This window comes from Cantharellus anzutake (genome assembly GCF_015039405.1).
Source record: "Cantharellus anzutake strain C23 chromosome Unknown EI90scaffold_24, whole genome shotgun sequence".
In the NCBI taxonomy this organism is placed as follows: Eukaryota; Fungi; Basidiomycota; class Agaricomycetes; order Cantharellales; family Hydnaceae; genus Cantharellus; species Cantharellus anzutake.
In genome coordinates this window covers 428,006-446,161 of record NW_024066974.1, presented here as the reverse complement: position 1 = coordinate 446,161, position 18,156 = coordinate 428,006, and the positions used below count along the sequence as shown (strand labels likewise).

General features: G+C 48.3%; 3 protein-coding genes across 3 annotated transcripts; all 3 read right to left on the bottom strand.

Moving 5' to 3' along the window:
• Positions 1–224: 224 nt before the first annotated feature.
• EI90DRAFT_2972676 (uncharacterized protein) lies at positions 225–2,124 on the bottom strand. Its single transcript, XM_039055758.1, has 2 exons — positions 1,436–2,124; positions 225–1,381 (listed from the first exon to the last, which is right to left on the bottom strand). The coding sequence occupies exons 1-2, from the start codon at positions 1,788–1,790 to the stop codon at positions 564–566; spliced, it is 1,173 nt and encodes a 390-aa protein (XP_038915883.1). The 5' UTR covers positions 1,791–2,124; the 3' UTR covers positions 225–563.
• A 4,257-nt stretch (positions 2,125–6,381) lies between these two features.
• On the bottom strand, positions 6,382–7,823 carry EI90DRAFT_2996164 (uncharacterized protein). The gene is made up of 2 exons (XM_039056210.1): positions 7,315–7,823; positions 6,382–7,264 (listed from the first exon to the last, which is right to left on the bottom strand). Exons 1-2 carry the CDS (start codon positions 7,673–7,675, stop codon positions 6,447–6,449), a joined length of 1,179 nt encoding a protein of 392 aa, XP_038915882.1. The 5' UTR covers positions 7,676–7,823; the 3' UTR covers positions 6,382–6,446.
• A 4,132-nt stretch (positions 7,824–11,955) lies between these two features.
• On the bottom strand, positions 11,956–13,786 carry EI90DRAFT_1057073 (uncharacterized protein). Its single transcript, XM_039051446.1, has 3 exons — positions 13,753–13,786; positions 12,987–13,679; positions 11,956–12,934 (listed from the first exon to the last, which is right to left on the bottom strand). The coding sequence occupies exons 2-3, from the start codon at positions 13,360–13,362 to the stop codon at positions 12,105–12,107; spliced, it is 1,206 nt and encodes a 401-aa protein (XP_038915881.1). The 5' UTR covers positions 13,363–13,679; positions 13,753–13,786; the 3' UTR covers positions 11,956–12,104.
• Between the last annotated feature and the right edge of the window lie 4,370 nt (positions 13,787–18,156).

Here is an 18,156-nt window from a genome sequence, read left to right as displayed (position 1 = left end):
GATGCTCTGGACATGGAACGGGGGCCTTGCAACGACTGACTCTCCCGTCTCTCGAGCCTTTTCTCGGGAATGATGGCTTGTCACGATGTTCAGCCTTTCCGATCCAGTTTCGTCTCAAACAATGAATCCCGTTTTTGCAAGTCCACTTTCACACCGCCTTCATGAGGCTTTGAAGGATATTCCAGTCTTTTTTTCAACTCAGTTTCTCGATCTGCCATCCGAACCTTGAGCTACAAGATAATAACGACGATGAGCTCACACTGCCGAGCTGGCCGACCAATATTCACTCTGCCGTTGCACATTAGATCCGACAGGGTCGACCTCAGAAGGAGTAGCCTTTTCATGCCGACGGTGAAGGACGTACGGAGTCGATAGGTGATTGGTTAAAAGGGGGGTAGGCAAGGACAAGAAGGCATAGTATGGCGAGAAGTCTCGTAGTGGATCCTCATTTGATCGGTGGGTTTGTGATGATGGTGCGGGATAGTTGTGATGAGTGCATCTGGTGCATTTTTGTCCCAATACTAGATCGGGTCTTGTTATGCGGAGCAGCAATACTATGCATGTTATCCTAGGTGGGGGATGAAAGACGCCCAGGATGTAGTTCGGTAAAAGTTGGGGGGTGGAGATCGCAAAGACGTAAATGTGAGAATGAACAGGATAACCCGTGCAATAGGATAAATAAGCATGAAGAGAAAGAAAAAGAGCATGATTATCCCTTCATCCTTTCCCTGCCTTTCCACGGCCCAGGCTAAAGGGCCAGGGCCCACAGTAATAATTATCACAGAAATGCGCCACAAAAGTTTCTCCGCACGCGTCGGAAATGGAAATGACCAAGCGAAGCAATGAACCCCACCAAAAATGATACCTGTGACAAGAAATATCCAACTAGGATTTGTCTTCATGATCTTCGCTGTAAGGGAAGTCGCGTTCTCTGTTTTAGGCAGTACATGATCGGTGATGGCATCGGGATTTGGGGGATTGGGGCGAGTCATTTCTCTCACATAGATTGGGAAATGGACATTCAGCGGTTTATGCCACCACAAAGCATAAACAAGGATGCTAAGTGCCGCATAAGCAAACGTCATCGCTTCCAGTTGTGCCCTGGGTAGGTGACTTGCCCACCGTCCAACATACTGAGTGGTGAACCACAGTAACTGGAGGACGACAACGGATTTCGCAAAAAAGTTACCTTTACTTCTGTCGAGGATCTGCTCCCTGGTTACTGCGACCTTTCTCTGATCTCCCGACATGTTGATTATGCCGGGGTATTTCTCCAAGAGAGTAAAAGGATCTTCATCTTTGGTTGGCTTGACTATTTCTCGTTTGGAATAGTCGACAAAACCACCCATAGTAACAAAATATGAATGGGTGAATGTCCATCCTTGTGAAAAATCGATGTTAGGCATCTACTGAATTGAGCTTTGCGCGCCCAAACCTTGAATTTCAGCACAGCTTTGAGATATTCTCCAAGCCCTGGAGAACTCCCATGCAGCCGCAACACACGTCTCTGGCGAAACCAACGTCAAAATTATTGCAATGTTACGAGAATCCTCCCTGAACGACCAAGCCGAATATTGCGTAGGCACATCAGGATGCACTGCTGTCCAGACGCAAGAGAATATCGTAAGGAGGCAGCTGTACACTATGCTCCACATCGTCCGGCTGCACAGATCGTTACAGGCATCCGAGTAATTTATGGAGAAGGCTGTACTGTTGTGTGGGGGATGTTGATAGATAGGTGCGGTATGGATGCTTTGGGCGAGGATAAAGCTGACGAGAGCGGCTGCCATTGTAAGTTAACGAAGATGATGCGGGTACCATGAAGATTTGGACATCCAGCTTGTGACCTTTATACCGCAGCGGGACAAGGCAGTGTAATGATTCATCGAACACACGCGTTCTAGTACGTGTCCGAACAAACGTTCGTAAGGATTCCAAATTCAGCTCACTCTCGCATACTGCAAGGGGAGCAGGTGATCGGAGCAACCCCATTGCGGGGTGTCTGGTTGAGGATTCCAATCCGAACTGATCATCTAATTTGGGTACTGCATGCGATCAGCGAGTTCAAATAACCAGAACTTCTGAGTGAGGAAGAAAGTCCATCAGTACTCCCCTTGACGGGCAGATGAATGGGATGTTGGGCGAACCGACATGCGAGTTGCCTTCAGATCCTCTTGAACAGAGCAAAAAAGGTAATGAGAAATGAAATCGTATCGTGCGCGCATTCTCGGAAACGAAATATCATCGAAATAACACGCTGCGTGCTTTAACATGGATTTATTAATGCTATCTATGCTCAAGAATCCATTACATAACCATCATTCTCTTACTGTATCCGTCTGATGCCATCACACGCTATCGATAGAGCAGTGCACGCTCCTCCTAATGGTAAATGATAGAGGGCAATACAATCCCAAGGTGTAGTCGGTTCGCGAGCGCTGAGCCCATCCTACCCAAGTATCTCCACAGACTACATAAGTTATAAAAGGACAGAATAAGAAAGGTGAACTGCCATTAGGAACAAGGTTAACATGGAACACGGGTAATTACCCAGAGTACCGTAAAGACCAGTCCACCACCGAATGACTGAACGATAGAACCCTGAGAGAACACTCCCCAGAGGCGAGACTACTGGTGGGTCCGACTTGTTGGTATCCCACCTAGCGTGTGGTATGGGGGCGGTGGACACGTAGTACAGACATATCTGGCGGATTGTACCTAATACCAAGTTGGGGCGCATGGGAGCCAAGCGAAAATTTCTGCCTATGTCATCTGAGTGTGGAGAAGAGAATCGTAAATTGGTGCCAAAGGAAAAGACAGGGGAGTTCGAATAACTCGACTGGTGCCGGACGGGATCCGCACGTGTGATTCTGGCACCCTATCTTAACTAGTAGGTCAACGAAGGCAAGAGCACGTCGGAATGCATGTGTATACTCCACAAATGGCGAGAGACATGAGCGATCGAGAGTCGACAATTGTCAGCGAGCAGACTCTGGACATCCGATGATAGATTGGACAGGGTGAACGCATGGCCAAATAATCCGACGGGCGGCAATAGTCCGATTCGGTTGTGATCATTTTTCCAGAGGATAGAAAATTAACATGGGCTGCATACCTTGACGAGCACGCCCTGCCATGCATCAGGGGTTTAGCAGTGTTTCCTCCCTCGGATTTTCCCTTTAATATTATGCTATGGGACTCATGACGGGATCGGTGAGTGCTCGCACACCTGTCAGTTTCGCGCTGATTAATACACTCGTGTGCCAGTCGGACTGAATTAACGAGAATTATCAGCAGAGAAAACGTGCCACTCTGCACACGGATTCCTCATGCAAGACTGGATTCCAGACCATCCCACACGTGGCACGCTATCCAGGGGCCGTGTTATTGGGATGCATTACTTACCTATCAAACTTCATAATGCGTCCCTTGTTCCATCAACGTACCACAAGGTTCCATGTAGGTAGTCAAGTTGTCAATTGTTCCCAGCGCGTTATCTACCCCGGCCACTTTGCGAGCTGAGTGCGAATGTGTTGTACAGAGGGACACACATCATGCGTAGGGGATGACAAGTAATCAAAGTACTGTAGGGGCCAATTATATTTGCTGATCGATGATTACCCAGCGGTGACTGGTGCATAAGTACGGCGCGTCCATAATGCCACAGCCAAGTGAATGATTCAGTTTTGGACAGTGCACTCCATAATCATTGCAGTAATTGAGTTATTCGCTGCACGGCTTGTCAAGTGCTGGTTAAGAGATTGTTCGATATCTTAGATGTGAAGAACAAGGGTGTCTGTCCTTCAGGTGTTGCAGTTAAACACCCACAATTTGAACATCCGAGGGGGTTTTCTTATGACACTCGTTGCAAGGGGGGGCAGGGTCGGAGCGAGATGCCTTTAGAAACGAGAAGTGAATGCCAATTAGTGGCTTCAGCATGTGAGAGAGTACATTATTTGTGGAGTGCTTCGTTCAAATGAATGACATCAACCCCGAAGACTTGCACGACATGCGCGACCAGTGAATTCCATTGGCCGAGTTGCGACGTTGACGGTTCTACCAAAAAAGTTCAATGAGCAAATCAAGAATTCAAGAGCTGTGTACGCACGTACGAAGGCCAATGAATTCAGTCGGCTAGCGCTTGGAAATCAATGTCTTGGCAAGTGTCTAACCAGCCGAGGCACATGTTCCGGGAAATCAGTTCATTATGTAAATAACATATGGCCACCTTATCACTTGTCAGGAAAATGCGCCGTGCCGACGCTCTACATCAGAATTATTTGATTCCCCATGTGACGGCGCTACGCCATTTCGCGGCTTTCGAAATATTGTTGTTGGAGTTCCGAACCCTAGCTGCACTAGAAGTTGCGGGTGTGCCAGCATTTTCCCGCAGAGTTGCATTGGCAAAGAATTCGAGCCTGGGTATTATGTTCGGACCTTGGCGTGTTCAGTGGGCGTATCACGCGAATGAAGTAGTAGGACTCATTCAACTCTAAATTGCAACGTGAGACACAAGCACTAACTCGCAAATCGCTCGATCATCATGAATACTAAGATCTGAGACATAGCGGGGTAAGAATCGACCGTGACACCACTCCCTAGACATGGTCTACACATTATTTGGCAGTGTCCAAAGCATATGGAATTAGGGAGGTTGACCATGCCCGGGTGTGCTCGGCAAGATGTCATACAGGGACGTATGAAGCTGAGCGTCGGAAAGGCCCAAAACACGTGCACGTAGCAGCGTCGATCGACCGACTAAAGTGATAGAATGATGGAGACAATAGGAATTTGGTTCAAATTGCAAGCACTAGTACAGAGCCGCTTCTTTCAACTGGAGTGAAAAAGGAGTTGATGCAAGGCCAGAAAGATACCGATAAGATACCCAGATGTTTGCTGCCTATTGATCACCACCGAAGTCGGAGAAAGGCAACTTCCGCTCGTGGCTGTTCGAAGGTTCAATTCAGTGGCTCCAGTGTTCGTCTGAGTCTCACTGAGAGTCTCAGACCAGTCATCTTCCCGCAGCGATGGTTAAAAAATGTTATTAGAACTGCAGTACTTGCTCTAGTCATTATGCACCGCAGGATCCAACATTCATTATTTATCGGGAAGAAAACATAACGCCTCGATTGCGCAATGATGGCACTGACTGACAGACAAGCAGCCTGAGAAGGGAGTAAACTAAGGGAGTAGGACGAAGGAACAATGGCAATGATGTCAGGCAGCACAAGAGAAAGGAACGAAGGTGACGACGTCGGACAGCAGAGGGGTGGCAGCAAAGTGCCAAGTGCCCGTGGTGATCCTTTGATGATGGGTGCTTTGACTCTGAGCGGGTGAGTCTCTTCAACAAATGTTACTTTGCTTGACTCAAATTTTAAACTTCAAACCACTCTATGTGCACCAAAATTCATCCACCATACCTAGTTCACAAAGAATGCCACATTTTATGCCACACTCCCGCCACAACTTCTTTTCAGCTCACTAAATTGACATCATTTCTCCAACGCAAACTGTTGGCATACATACCCCGATACGAACATTACGGGAGGGGAAGTCCCCCAATGCCTACTCAGCATTCGGTGGACGAATTCCATTTGATCCCTTCTCGTCTCGTCCCATCCATCTAGGATGGATGGGGCTACTAGCGGAATGGGGCTTGGGACGCACGGGGCTCGAGACTAGTTCAATGGCGCGGAGAAGTTGGATAGCGTTCCTTTTTGTCAATGTACGGTAAGTGGGACTGCTCAATATCGAAGCTGATTCCGGTGCAACTAAATATTCACCAAAGCTCATGATACACATGCTGCTGTGTCCATATTCCGGGTCTCGGACGTGATGCACTGGACACGGAATGGGGGGCCTTGCGACGACTGGTGTTTTGGCTCTTTCTTGTCTCGAGCCTTCGTAAAGGGATGATGGTGTTCACGACGTTCAGCCTTTCCGATCCTAGCTCTGTCTGAAGCTATGAATCCCGTCCTTACACTTTCACAGTGCCTTTCTTTGAATGGTATTCCCCCTCCTCGTTTCAACTCGGCCTCACAATTTATCATCCAAACTCTGAGCTACTAGATGATAACGACGACGAGCTCACACTACCAAGCCGGCCGGCCGATATTCACTCAGCTGTTGCACATTAGATCCGGCACATGCTGCAGTTTTATTGCCTCAGACTATCTGGGTTGACGTTAGGAATGGCTATTTATGGCGATGGATGCTACCCTGCAGGACGTATGGAGCGGATAGGTGGTTAGTTGAAAGGGGGGTAGGCAAGGACGAAAAGGCATAGTGTGGCGAGAAGTTTCGTAGAGGATCCTCATTTGATCGGCGGGTTTGTGGTGACGGTGCGGGATAGTTGTGATGGGCGCATCTGGTGCATTTTGTCCCAATACTACAGTCTTACTGTTTCTCATTACGCAGAGCGACAATACTATGTGTCTACGATTATGCTATCCTAGGTGGGGGATGAAAGACGTCCAGGATGTAGTTCGGTAAAGGTCGGGGGGTGGAGATCGCAAAGACGTAAATGTGAGAGTGAACAGGATAATCCGAGCAATAGCATAAAAAAGCATGAAGAGAGTTAAAAGGTACTCGCTTCTCTTTGTACTGCTGACTAAGGCCCACCCCAAAGGGCCAGGGCCCACAGTAATAACAATCGCAGATATGCGCCACAAAAGTCTCTCCACACGCGTCGGAAATGGATATGACCATGCGAGGCAATGAATCCCACCAAAAATAATACCAGTGACTAAAAATATCCATACGGGATTTGCCTCCATGATCTTCGCTGCAGGGGAAATCGGATTTGACGCGTTCTCCGTTTTGGGCAGTACTGGGTCAGTGACGGCTTCGGAACTCGAGGGATTGGGCTCAGTCTCTTCCGTCACATCGATCGAAAAATGGACGTCCAGTGGTTTGTGCCACCACAAAGCAGAAACAAAGATGCTGAGTGCCGCATAAGCAAGAGTCATCGCTTCCAGTTGTGACCTGGGCAGATGACTTGCCCACCGTCCAACATACTGAGTGGTGAACCACAGTAACTGGAGGACGATAATGGACTTTGCAAAAAAGCTGCCTTTGCTTCTGTCGAGGAGCCCCTCCCTTGTTACTGCGACCTTTCTCTGACCTCCCGACTTGTTGATTATGCCGGGGTATTTCGCAAACAGAGTAGAAGGATCTTCATTTCCATCTGGCTCCACTAGTTTTCGTTTGGAAGAGTCGAAGAAGCCACCCATATTAACAAAATATGAATGGGTGAGTGTCCATCCTTGTGAAAAATCGATGTCAGGCTTCGACTGAATTGAATTCAGCACCCACCTTGAATTCCAGCACACTTTTGAGATATTCTCCATGCCTTGGAGAACTCAGTCCATGCAGCCCTAACAGTCAGCTCCGGCGAAACCAACGTCCAAATCATTTCAAGGTTACGAGAACCATGCTCAAACGACCAAGCCGAATATTGCTCAGGCACTTCTGGATGGATTGCTGTCCAAACACAAGCGAACATCGTAAGGAGGCAGCTGTATACCATGCTCCACATAGTCCGACAGTGGCGCAGATCGTTACATGCATCCGAGTAATTTATGGAGAAATCTGTACTGTTGGGTGGGGGATGTTGAGAGATCGGTGCGGCATGGATGCTTTGGGTGAGGATAAAGCTGATGAGAGCGGCTGCCATTGTGACGGAGATGATGCTGGCACAATGGAGATTTGGACACCCAGCTTGTGAGCTTTATACCGCAGCGGACAAGGCAGTATATTGAACGCACGGCTTCTAGTGTCCGAACAAACATTTGTAAGGATTTCAAATTCAGCTCACTCTCGCATACTGCCAGGGGAACAGGTGATCGAAGCGCGGTGTCTAGTTGAGGATTCCAATCCGAACCAACTTTTGTTGATCGTCTAATTGGATATACTTATACATGCGATCAGCGAGTTCAAAAAGGCCAGAAAAAGCCCATCAGTACTCCCGCGGGCAGATGAATGGGGTGTTAGGTGAACCGAAGAGGTGCCCTCAAAGAGAGCAAAACTAAAGAGGTAATTCGTATCGCATGAGCGCGCGCATTCTCGGAAATGAAATACCATCTAAATAACACATTTCGTGCTTATGTAACATGCAAAAGCCACAAGGGTACCATTGTTATCTATGCTCAAAAATTCCTTACATAACCATCATTCTCCTGCCATATCGGTCAGATGGCTATTGATAGGGCAATGTATACCCCTCCTAATGGTAAATGATAGAGGGGATAAATCGCCCCAAAGTGTAGTCCATCGCACCCAAGCATCTCGGCAGACATTATAGGATCACTTACACAAGTCACAGAATAAGAATGCCTGACCGATAGAAGCCTAAGAGAGACCACTCCCCGGATGGCAAGACTGCTACCGGTGGGTCCGACTTGTTGGTGTCTCACTCAGCATATGGTATCGAGGTGGTGGACACAGTAGTACAGACATTATCTGGTGGACTGTTGACTAATACTCACCAAGTTGGGGCGCGTGCCAGCAGGAGCCAAGCGAAAAATTCTGCCTATGTCATCTGAGTGTGGAGAAAAGAATCGCAAATTGGTGCCAAAGGAAAGGACATAGGGGTTCGAAATAACTCGAGTACTGGTGCCGGACGGGATCCACATGTGCGATTCTGGCACCCCATTTTAACTAGTAGGTGAACGAATTGGCGCAAGAGCACACGCCGGAATGCGTGTGTATACTCCACAAATGTCGAGAGACATAGGCGATCGAGAATCATCGACGATTGTTAGCGAGCAGAATCTGGACATCCGATGTCAGCGGAGAAAACACCTAGGCCTGCCAGGCTGCCACTTACCCAGATACCTCAGGCAAGACGCCAGGATCGCCAATGCAGGTTTCGTTCCATTTCCTTCGGCGTATCGACTGGATTCCAGACTGGCCCGCATGCGGCACGCTATACAGGGGCCGTGTTATTGGGATGCATTATTTGTCTGGAATACACATCACTTACCTATCAAACTTCATAAGGCGTCTCTTGTTCCATCAACGTACCACAAGATGACTGGCGCATGAGTACAGTACAGGACGTCCATTTATAGTGTCACAGCCAAGTGAATCAGTGCACTCCATACTGACCGCAGCAATCGAGTTATTCGCCGCGCAGCTTGTCAAAGTTCTGGGTAGGAGATTGTTCGTATTACGCGATATTTGTCTGTCCTTCAAGTGTTGAGATTCATCGAGAAAATGCCAATTAGCGACTTGATGATGTGAGAGAGTACTTTACTTGGTGCTTCGTTCAAACGAATGACACCAACCCCTGAAGACTTGCTCAGTATGCGAATTCAATTGGCCGAGTTTGACGGTTATGTCAAACCCTCCCACAAAAGCTCAACGAGCAAATCAATAATTCAAGGGTTGTCATACATATGAGGGCCAGTGAATTCAGTCGGCTAGCACCAACACTCCGGGGAAGTAAATCAATGTCTTGGCGAGTGTCAACCAGCCACAAGAAGGCAAGTATGAATCATTCCGGGTAATCAAATTAAAATACGGTCAACTTGTCAGAGCAAATTGCTATGGCGTTCTGAACGCCGGCCGCAATGGTAGTATATAGTAGCTCACCAGTTGGAAGCGTGCTTAGTATTTTCCCGCAGAGTTACCTTGGCAACACATTCGAGCCTGGGTGTTATGTTCGGACAGCGTGTCCAGTGCGCGTGTCGCCGAAATGAATAGTGGGACTCATCCAGCTTATCGCTCCACTTCTTGTGCTCCAGCATGGTTTCTGACCTCGGCGACGCAACCAGCACCATCCTACGTCACACAAAGTGCCGACGATACTACTCCCATCATGTAAACTCTCACGTACGCTACGGTGTAACGATGGGAGGAACATCAAGATACATGGCAAGCCGTGCTAATCAAGATTGCTCATCTTGGTGGGAATGGAGTAATCATAAAATGTCTTTTTCCACAGCAAGTAAACTCACAGGAAGCGCGAGGGCAACTTGAGCAACGTGAGACACAAGCACCGACTCGTAAATCGCTTCAATCATCACGAATTCTAGGATCACCTATGCGCCGCTGTATCGCAAAGCGGATGATAGAGACATAGCGGGGTAAGAATCGACATCGCTTCCTAGACACTGGTCTAGACTTTATTTGGTAGTGTCCAAACCCTATTGCGGGGACGTATTTGAATATGAAGCTAAGCGTCGGAAAGGCCCAAAATGCGTGCATGTAGCAGTGTCTACCGCGTTAACATGGTTTGGTTTGAATTGCAGCAATTGAGTTGTTCACCAAGTAGTATAGGCCCGCTTCTTCTTGCAATTGGAGAGCAGCTGAACGGAAAAGGGTTCGATGCAAGGGCAGTAGGACACTTGAAAGACACTCATGTCACTACCACCTTGAGGACTCCGGTAGAGAGTTCTGTCGCCTCCATTGTCCAACGCAAGGCAACACCCGCTCGTGGCTGTTCGGTGTGGAGAAGGCTCAATTCAATAGCTCAGCCTCCGGTGTTCTTCTCCGGCGAGTCTCCCATCTCAGGCCTGCCAGCTTTTCCTGCAGCGACGGATGGTTTGAAATGTGATTAGTACTGCAGTATGTGCTCTAATCGTTACGCAACGCAGTATCCAACACCCATTATTTATAGGGAAGAAAACACAACGCCTCGAAGGCGCTGACCGACAAGCAGCCTGAGAAGGGAGTAAAGGTAGGAGGAAGGAACAATGGCAACGACTTCAGGTGGTGCAAGGGCAAGGAACAAAGGTAACGACGCCGGACAGCCGAGGGGCGACAGCAAAGTGCCAAGTGCCAGTGGCGGCCTTTCGGTGACGGGCGTTTTGAGCGGGTGAGTTTCAATAAATCTTGCTTTGCTCAACTCAGATTTTCAACTTTGAACCACTCTATCTGCTACAACAGATGACCGCCTCTGCGTTGCTGGTGTGGTCTCGACGATCTCTTGGTCCATTTTACAAGCGAAATGTTGTCGGAGCGAAAATCGCTGCATATGTACGCCAAAATTCATCCCCCATTGCTTGCTCCACCATACCTAGTACACAGAGAATGCCACATTTTATGCCGCGTCCACACCATCCTCCTATATTTCTTTTCACAGCACTCCATCCAATTCATAATTATCGTCCTGCTTTTTACATGCCCATTAAACTGACATAATTTCTCCAACGCAGACTGTTGGCATATGTACTCCGATGCAAGCGCTACGGAGGGGACACCCCCAATGCCAATTCAGTGGATGAATCCCAATTGATCCCTTCTCTGTCGTCCCATCTAGGGTGGACGGGGCTATCAGCGGAGTGGAGCCTGCGACATACAAGGCCCAAGACTAATTCATTCATTTGACAGCGTGGAGAAGTTGGATGGTATTCCTTTTGTCAACATATGGTAAGTAGCATTGCTCAATATCGAAGCTGATTCCAGTGCAACCAAAGGTTTACAGAAGCTCGTCAAATTTCGACAGGCCAAAAATTATCCACACCGATTCACATTGCGCACGCTACTGTGTCCATATTTCGGATTTCGGACTCGATGCACTGGACTCGGAATGGGGGCCTTGCGACGACTGACTCTTCCTTGTCTCGAGCCTTTGCCCAGGGATGATAGCTCGTCACAACGTTCAGCCTTTCCGATCCTGGTTTCGTCTGAAGCTATGAGTTGCATTCTTACGAGTCTACTTTCACACCGCCTTCATCGAGGTTTTGAAGTCCAGCTCAACCTCTCAATCTACCATCCGAACTTTGAGCTACAAAATAATAACGATGACGAGCTCGCACTACCGAGCCGGCCAACCAATATTCACTCAGCCGTTGCACATTAGATCCGGTGCTTCCTGCAGTTTCATTGCATCCAGACTATCTGGGTTGACCTTAGGAGTGGCCTTTCATGCTGACGGTGAAGGACGTTGGAGTCGATAGGTGGTTAGTTAGAAAGAGGATAGGCAAGGACAAACAGACATAGTATGGCAAGAAGTCTCGTCAAGTCTCATTTGATCGGTGCGTTTGTGGTGATGGTGCCGGATAGTTGTGCTGAGCGCATCTGGTGCATTTATGTCCCAATACTGGAGTCTTATTATTTCTCGTTACGCAGAGCAATGATACTATGTGTCTACGATTATGTTATTCTAAGTGGGGAATGAAGGACGTCCAGGATGTAGTTCGGTAAAGATCGCGGGGTGGAGATCGCAAAGACGTAAATGTGAGAGTGAACAGGATAACCCGAGCAACAGGATACAACAGCATGGTGGAACCTCCAAACAATCTCCCGCTGAAGTAATCCTTCTTTTCCCATCTTGCCATGCCCCATGCGAAAGGGCCAGGACCCACAGTGATGATTATTGCAGAAATACGCCACAAAAGTGTCTCTGCACGCGTCGGAAATGGAAATGACCATGCGAGGCAATGAACCCCACCAAAAATGATACCAGTGACTACGAGTATCCACAAGGAACTTGGCTCAATGGTATCTGCTGGAGGGGACGCTGGATTGGACGTGTTCTCCATTTTGGGCAGTGCTTGATCGGTGATAGCATCGGGATTTGGGGAATCGGGGTGAGCCTCTTCTGTCACACAGATTGGGAAATGGACATCCAGCGGTTTGTGCCACCACAAAGCATAAACAAGGATGCTAAGTGCCGCATAAGCAAGAGTCATCGCTTCCAGTTGTGACCTGGGTAGATGACTTGCCCACCGTCCAACATACTGAGTGGCGAACCACAGTAGCTGGAGGACGACAATGGACTTTGCAAAAAAGTTGCCTTTGCTTTTGTCGAGGACCCCCTCCCTTGTTACTGCGACCTTTCTCTGACCTCCCGACTTGTCGATTATGCCGGGGTATTTCTCAAACAGAGTAGAAGGATCTTCATTTTCATCTGGCTTCACTGCATTTTGTTTGGAAGAGTCGAAGAAGCCACTCATAACAACAAAATATGAATGCGTGAATGTCCATCCTTGTGAAAGATCGATGTCAGGGCTTCAACTGAATTGAATTCAGCACCCCACCTTGAATTCCAGCACACTTTTTTGATATTCTCCGTGCCTCGGAGAACTCAGTCCATGCAGCCCAAACAGCCAGCTCCGGCGAAATCAATGTCAAACTCATTTCAAAGATACGAGAACCTATCCCAAACGACCAAGCCGAATATTGCTTAGGCATATCTGGATGAATTGCTGTCCAAACACAAGCGAATATCGTAAGGAGGCAGCTGTATACTATGCTCCACATAGTCCGACAGTGGCGCAGATCGTTACACGCATCCGAGTAATTTATGGAGAAGGCTGTACTGTTGGGTGGGGGATGTTGAGAGATCGGTGCGGCATGGATGCTTTGCGTGAGGATAAAGCTGACGAGAGCGGCTGCCATCGTGACGGAGATCATGCAGGCACAATGAAGATTTGAACACCCAGCTTGTGAGCTTTATACCGCAGTGGGACAAGGCAGTGTAATGATTCATTGAACACACGGCTGCTAGTGCCCGAACAAACGCTCATAACGATTTCAATTCAGCCCACTCTCGCATACTGCCAAGCAGGTGATCGAAGCACGGTGTCTGGCTGAGGATTCCAATCCGAACTATTGATCATCTGATGGATACATGCGATCAATGAGTACAAAAGGCCAGAACGAAGAAAGCCCATCAGTAGTCCCGCGAGTAGATGAATGGGGTGTTGAGATTGCCCTTAAATAGAGCAAAACTAAAAAGGTAATGGGAATGAAATCGTACGCGTGAGCGCGCGCATTCTCGGGTAAATAACACGCTGTGCTTACAGCAAGATGCAAAACAAACGGCGCAACAGATTTGGATGAATGGTCGATAAGGTCATGTGATCAATCCTATTTAGGAAACTGCAAGTCGATCATCATTTATTTTCTGCCATTTGTGGATAATCACATGACTATCACATGACCTGCACGGACATTCATCCAAATTGGGCGCGTCGATTTTTTTGCACCTTGCTGTAACATGCAAAAAGCTACAGGGGTACGATTTGCTAATGCTATCTATGCTCAAGAATCCCTTACATAACTATCATTCTCCTGCCATATTGGTCAGATGCCACCACGTGCTATCGATAGAGCAGTGTACGCTCCTATTAATGGTAAATGATAGAGGTAGTCAGTTCGCAAGCGCTAAGCCCATCGCACCCAACTTGAAGCATCTTGGCAGACATTATAGGATCACTTACATAAGTTAGAAAGGACAGAATAAGAATGGCAAACTACCATTATTAAGAACAAGGTTAATATCCAACATGGGTAATTGCTCAGAGATCATTTGAGTATCGTGAAAACCGGCCCACCACCGTAAACTGAATGCCCAAACCGATAGAAACCTAATAGAGAACACTACCGGTGGGTCCAACTTGTTGGCGTCCACTCAGGCGGTGGACACAGTAGTACAAATGTATCTGGTGGACTGTTGACTAATACTTGCCAGTTGGGGTGCGAGGGAGCCAAACGAAGAATTCTGCCATGTCATCTGAGTGTAGAGAAAAGAAAAATTGGTGCCAAAGAAAAGGACCGACGTGTTTGAATAATTCAAGTACTGGATCCACATGTGCGATTCCGGCACCCTAGTATCTTAAGTAGTAGTTGTTGTTGTACTCTATTTTGTTACCCTGTGGCCGCGTTTGTACGTGGCAGTGCGGCTAGCCCGACTAATAATTACATCTGCATGTACATTCACGTGACACCACCTCGACAAGAGAGGTGAACGTCGTCTTGTTAAAAAGACACACACACACACCTTCCTATACTCCCTGCTAACCACCAACTTACCCCCCAACCGCCACCATGGCTGAACATCAAAATTCGGACCTAGGAGGACAACCTGTTACCAACAATCCACAGACCCATTTGACCCCCGGATGGACAGACCTGTATACTCTCCAGACATCCTTACATGGCCCAATGGATGAAGAAATGCAGGCCACCCCCTTGTGGCACAGAGCAGACCTCACAGACGACAACTGCGGTTGCATCGACAATGTCACTGAAAGCATGAAAGACACCCTTGACAGACTGATGGAAGCCAGAAAAATGGACCTATGGCACCACTTACACTATCTTAAAAGCTGGATGAACATGCTATCGGAGTTAGACACCGATAACAAAAAGCCAGACACCGCTGAGTCCCAATCTGACAATTTTAACACTGTCAATGCCAAACTCACAGAACTGACTGAAAGGATTCAGTGTCTAGAAATAGGCCATACTGTTCAGCATACCCCCCCACACAGAGACACAGTGACCATCGCTGCCCCCATGTCAACCCCCAACACAACTTGGGCACACGTGGCAGCTAAGACCCCACCACCACCCAGATCAAATACAACCTTGGCCGCCAACCAGCTCAACGCACCGTTGAACGACACCGGCAACAGTCCCGCAGCTGACCCGAGATGCCTCGTCATCCAAGTGAGACCTCCGATCAAACCAGACGACCAACCAAACAGCATTGAAACGAGAAAGAAGATCAACAACATTCTGGAAAAGAAAAATGCACCCCACTATCTAAGAGTAATGGCTGTAGGATACTCGTTAGTGGGAAACATCAAGATAACTACTGCCCCGACGTGCAAAGCCTCGGACCTCATCACCTACGGCCACGAGATGGCAGCTGCCATTACCCAACACAAAGTAATCTCGGCCCTACCTGACCAGGAGCACTACTGCGTAAAGATCAACAAGATTCCTGCCCACAGCAACAACGAACCGATAACACCCGGAATGGTCCACAAAGAACTGTGCACCTATGTACCACAGTACAAAGACCTGAAGTACTGGAGACCACCAAAGTGGCTTGGTACAGAGGAAACAATTCGTGCTAAGAACTTTGCATCCATCGTAGTTGACCTTTCTAACAAAAAAGACAGGGACACATTGCTGAGTCTGAAGTCGGTCTTTCTTTTTAACACCAGATGCACAATCACACCCTATGAGGACTGCGTACAGGTATATGCATGCAGTAAGTGTGGTATGCTTGCCCACCACATGGCCAACTGCAACCAGACAAGGTGCCTGAAATGTGGCACGAAAGACCACAAAACCGAGTCTCACCCCGAGAATGCCAAACACCACTGCGTCAATTGCAAAGGGGAACACGAAAGTTCACACAAGGACTGCAGAGCCAGGAGAGGTCGCATGGGACTACCCCTAGCGCCGAAAAACACGCCAACGCCAAAACACGCCAATGCCAAAACACACCCTGCCAACTGAACAACTGACAAAGAAAAAAGGGAAAGGTAAGCAAGAAACAGTCCCTGCCCAAACCACACCAGACGACCCCCCAGACTTTGGTCTCTCGGACCAAGACCTGAGCAAAATACTGAGTCAACAGCAACCACCCAAGGCCCAAAAGGCCTCGGCTGTGTCAGGGACAGCTCCGAAAGCGGCGAGGTCCCTGCGTGCAGGACTCGGTGGGACGAATAGCGGCTGTGCATAGCGGCGATCCCATCGCGGGGTGTGTCCCCGACCACTTAGTCTGAAGTGGGAAGTTGAATTATCATTAAAGGGGAAAAGCTATGGTACTTACCTGAAGTGGGAAGTTGAGAAGAAGGCTGCTTCTTCTGTTCCCACCCCAGGCACTACTATTATATACATGCGGCTAGGGTCACATGGAGGAAGCCATGTCATCTCTACACACAGCCGCACCTCCCTGGGTGTCTCTGCAGGAGATCCCAGAGGTGGCCGCTCGGTAGGCAGGAGTGTGCACGGCACATGTGGCAATCAGGGGGGGCAGGGTTAGGTATGTAGTGGTACATGGAGAAAAGGAAATCGACCATAGAATAGAAATAGAGAAAAATGGGGAAAATGGGGAAGGAGAGACGGGGAGTGATAGTGGAGTAGTGCCGTGTGGCACAGGGTGCAGTGCGGGGTCAGGTGGGTGTGCCCTGACAGGCTGCCAAAATGATCAGTGCAAGAGCCAGGGGGGGAGTAGCTCCAATCCTGCCAATAAAGATCCCCCGTGCGAAGCCAAAACCAACTGATGATAGTATGGTAATTGAACTGTTGAGCCAACTCCAAGGGCAAACTCAATGAATCGACAAACCAAAATAGCAACCACACTGATGGTGTGCAGTCTAAACGTCAACCACTCAAATGCGGCCACACAAGCCACGATGCACAACATAGCTAACTGCAACAAACCAGCCATCGACATCTTCTTAGTTCAGGAGCCCTGGTGGCACAAAGTGAACAACACTTACATTTCAGTCGCCCTCAAGGGGTGGCAAACCAAGCAACCTATCGCTGAAGGTGACAGACCCAGAACAATAGCATACTACCGGAAAGATGCTAACATAGAACTAACTTTGAGGAACGACATAGCATCAGACCTTGACTACATGGTCCTAGATGTAAAAAGGAACGGCTCTACGCAACAACCAGTTAGACTCATAAATATTTACAACCAAAAAACGCTTGCAGCAAATCAGAGAAAAGAATACATGGTGGAAAGACTGGCAGAGACCACGTTGGACACGGACATTCCAACCATCCTCATGGGTGACTGGAATATCCGCCATCCAGACTGGGATGACTGGATCGAAACACTGTGCCAAAGAACCTTGGAAACTATTGAATGGCTCGAAGGGGGCATGTTCACCCTATGCAACGAACCATTTGTACCAACACGGGAAGACAACAATGGCCACACATCAGTGATTGACCTTACCTTTTCCAATGCCGCAGCCAACGGAGCTGGGGCCATCTCCGGTCACTATATCGACATGGAAATCGGTTGTCTATCAGACCACCATGCCACAATCTCCAACTGGGCCCACCCAGAGAACAGGTCATAAACCCATGTGAAACCAAACTAAACTGGAAACACGCCAGTAAAGAAGAGTTCACAAAGGCACTCACAGATGAGTTAGCCCACAATGCCCAAAAGATCGAAAGCCTGAAGGGTGAATTACTCAATGCAGACCAATGCACAGCATCACCCGAATCACTAGAGGAAGCCACCACCCTGATCCACAAAATGGTGGAAAAAGCAGCCAAAAGATCCGTACCTCACAGACGCCCAAGCAAAGCATCTAAACCATGGTGGAACGAGGACCTATCTAAGTCATACCGCAAACTGAGACAGACGAGAGAATCCCTAAAAGGATGGGTGAAAGACTTCAACCGCCCATCACTATACCTCACGGAAAAAGTAAAACACCTACA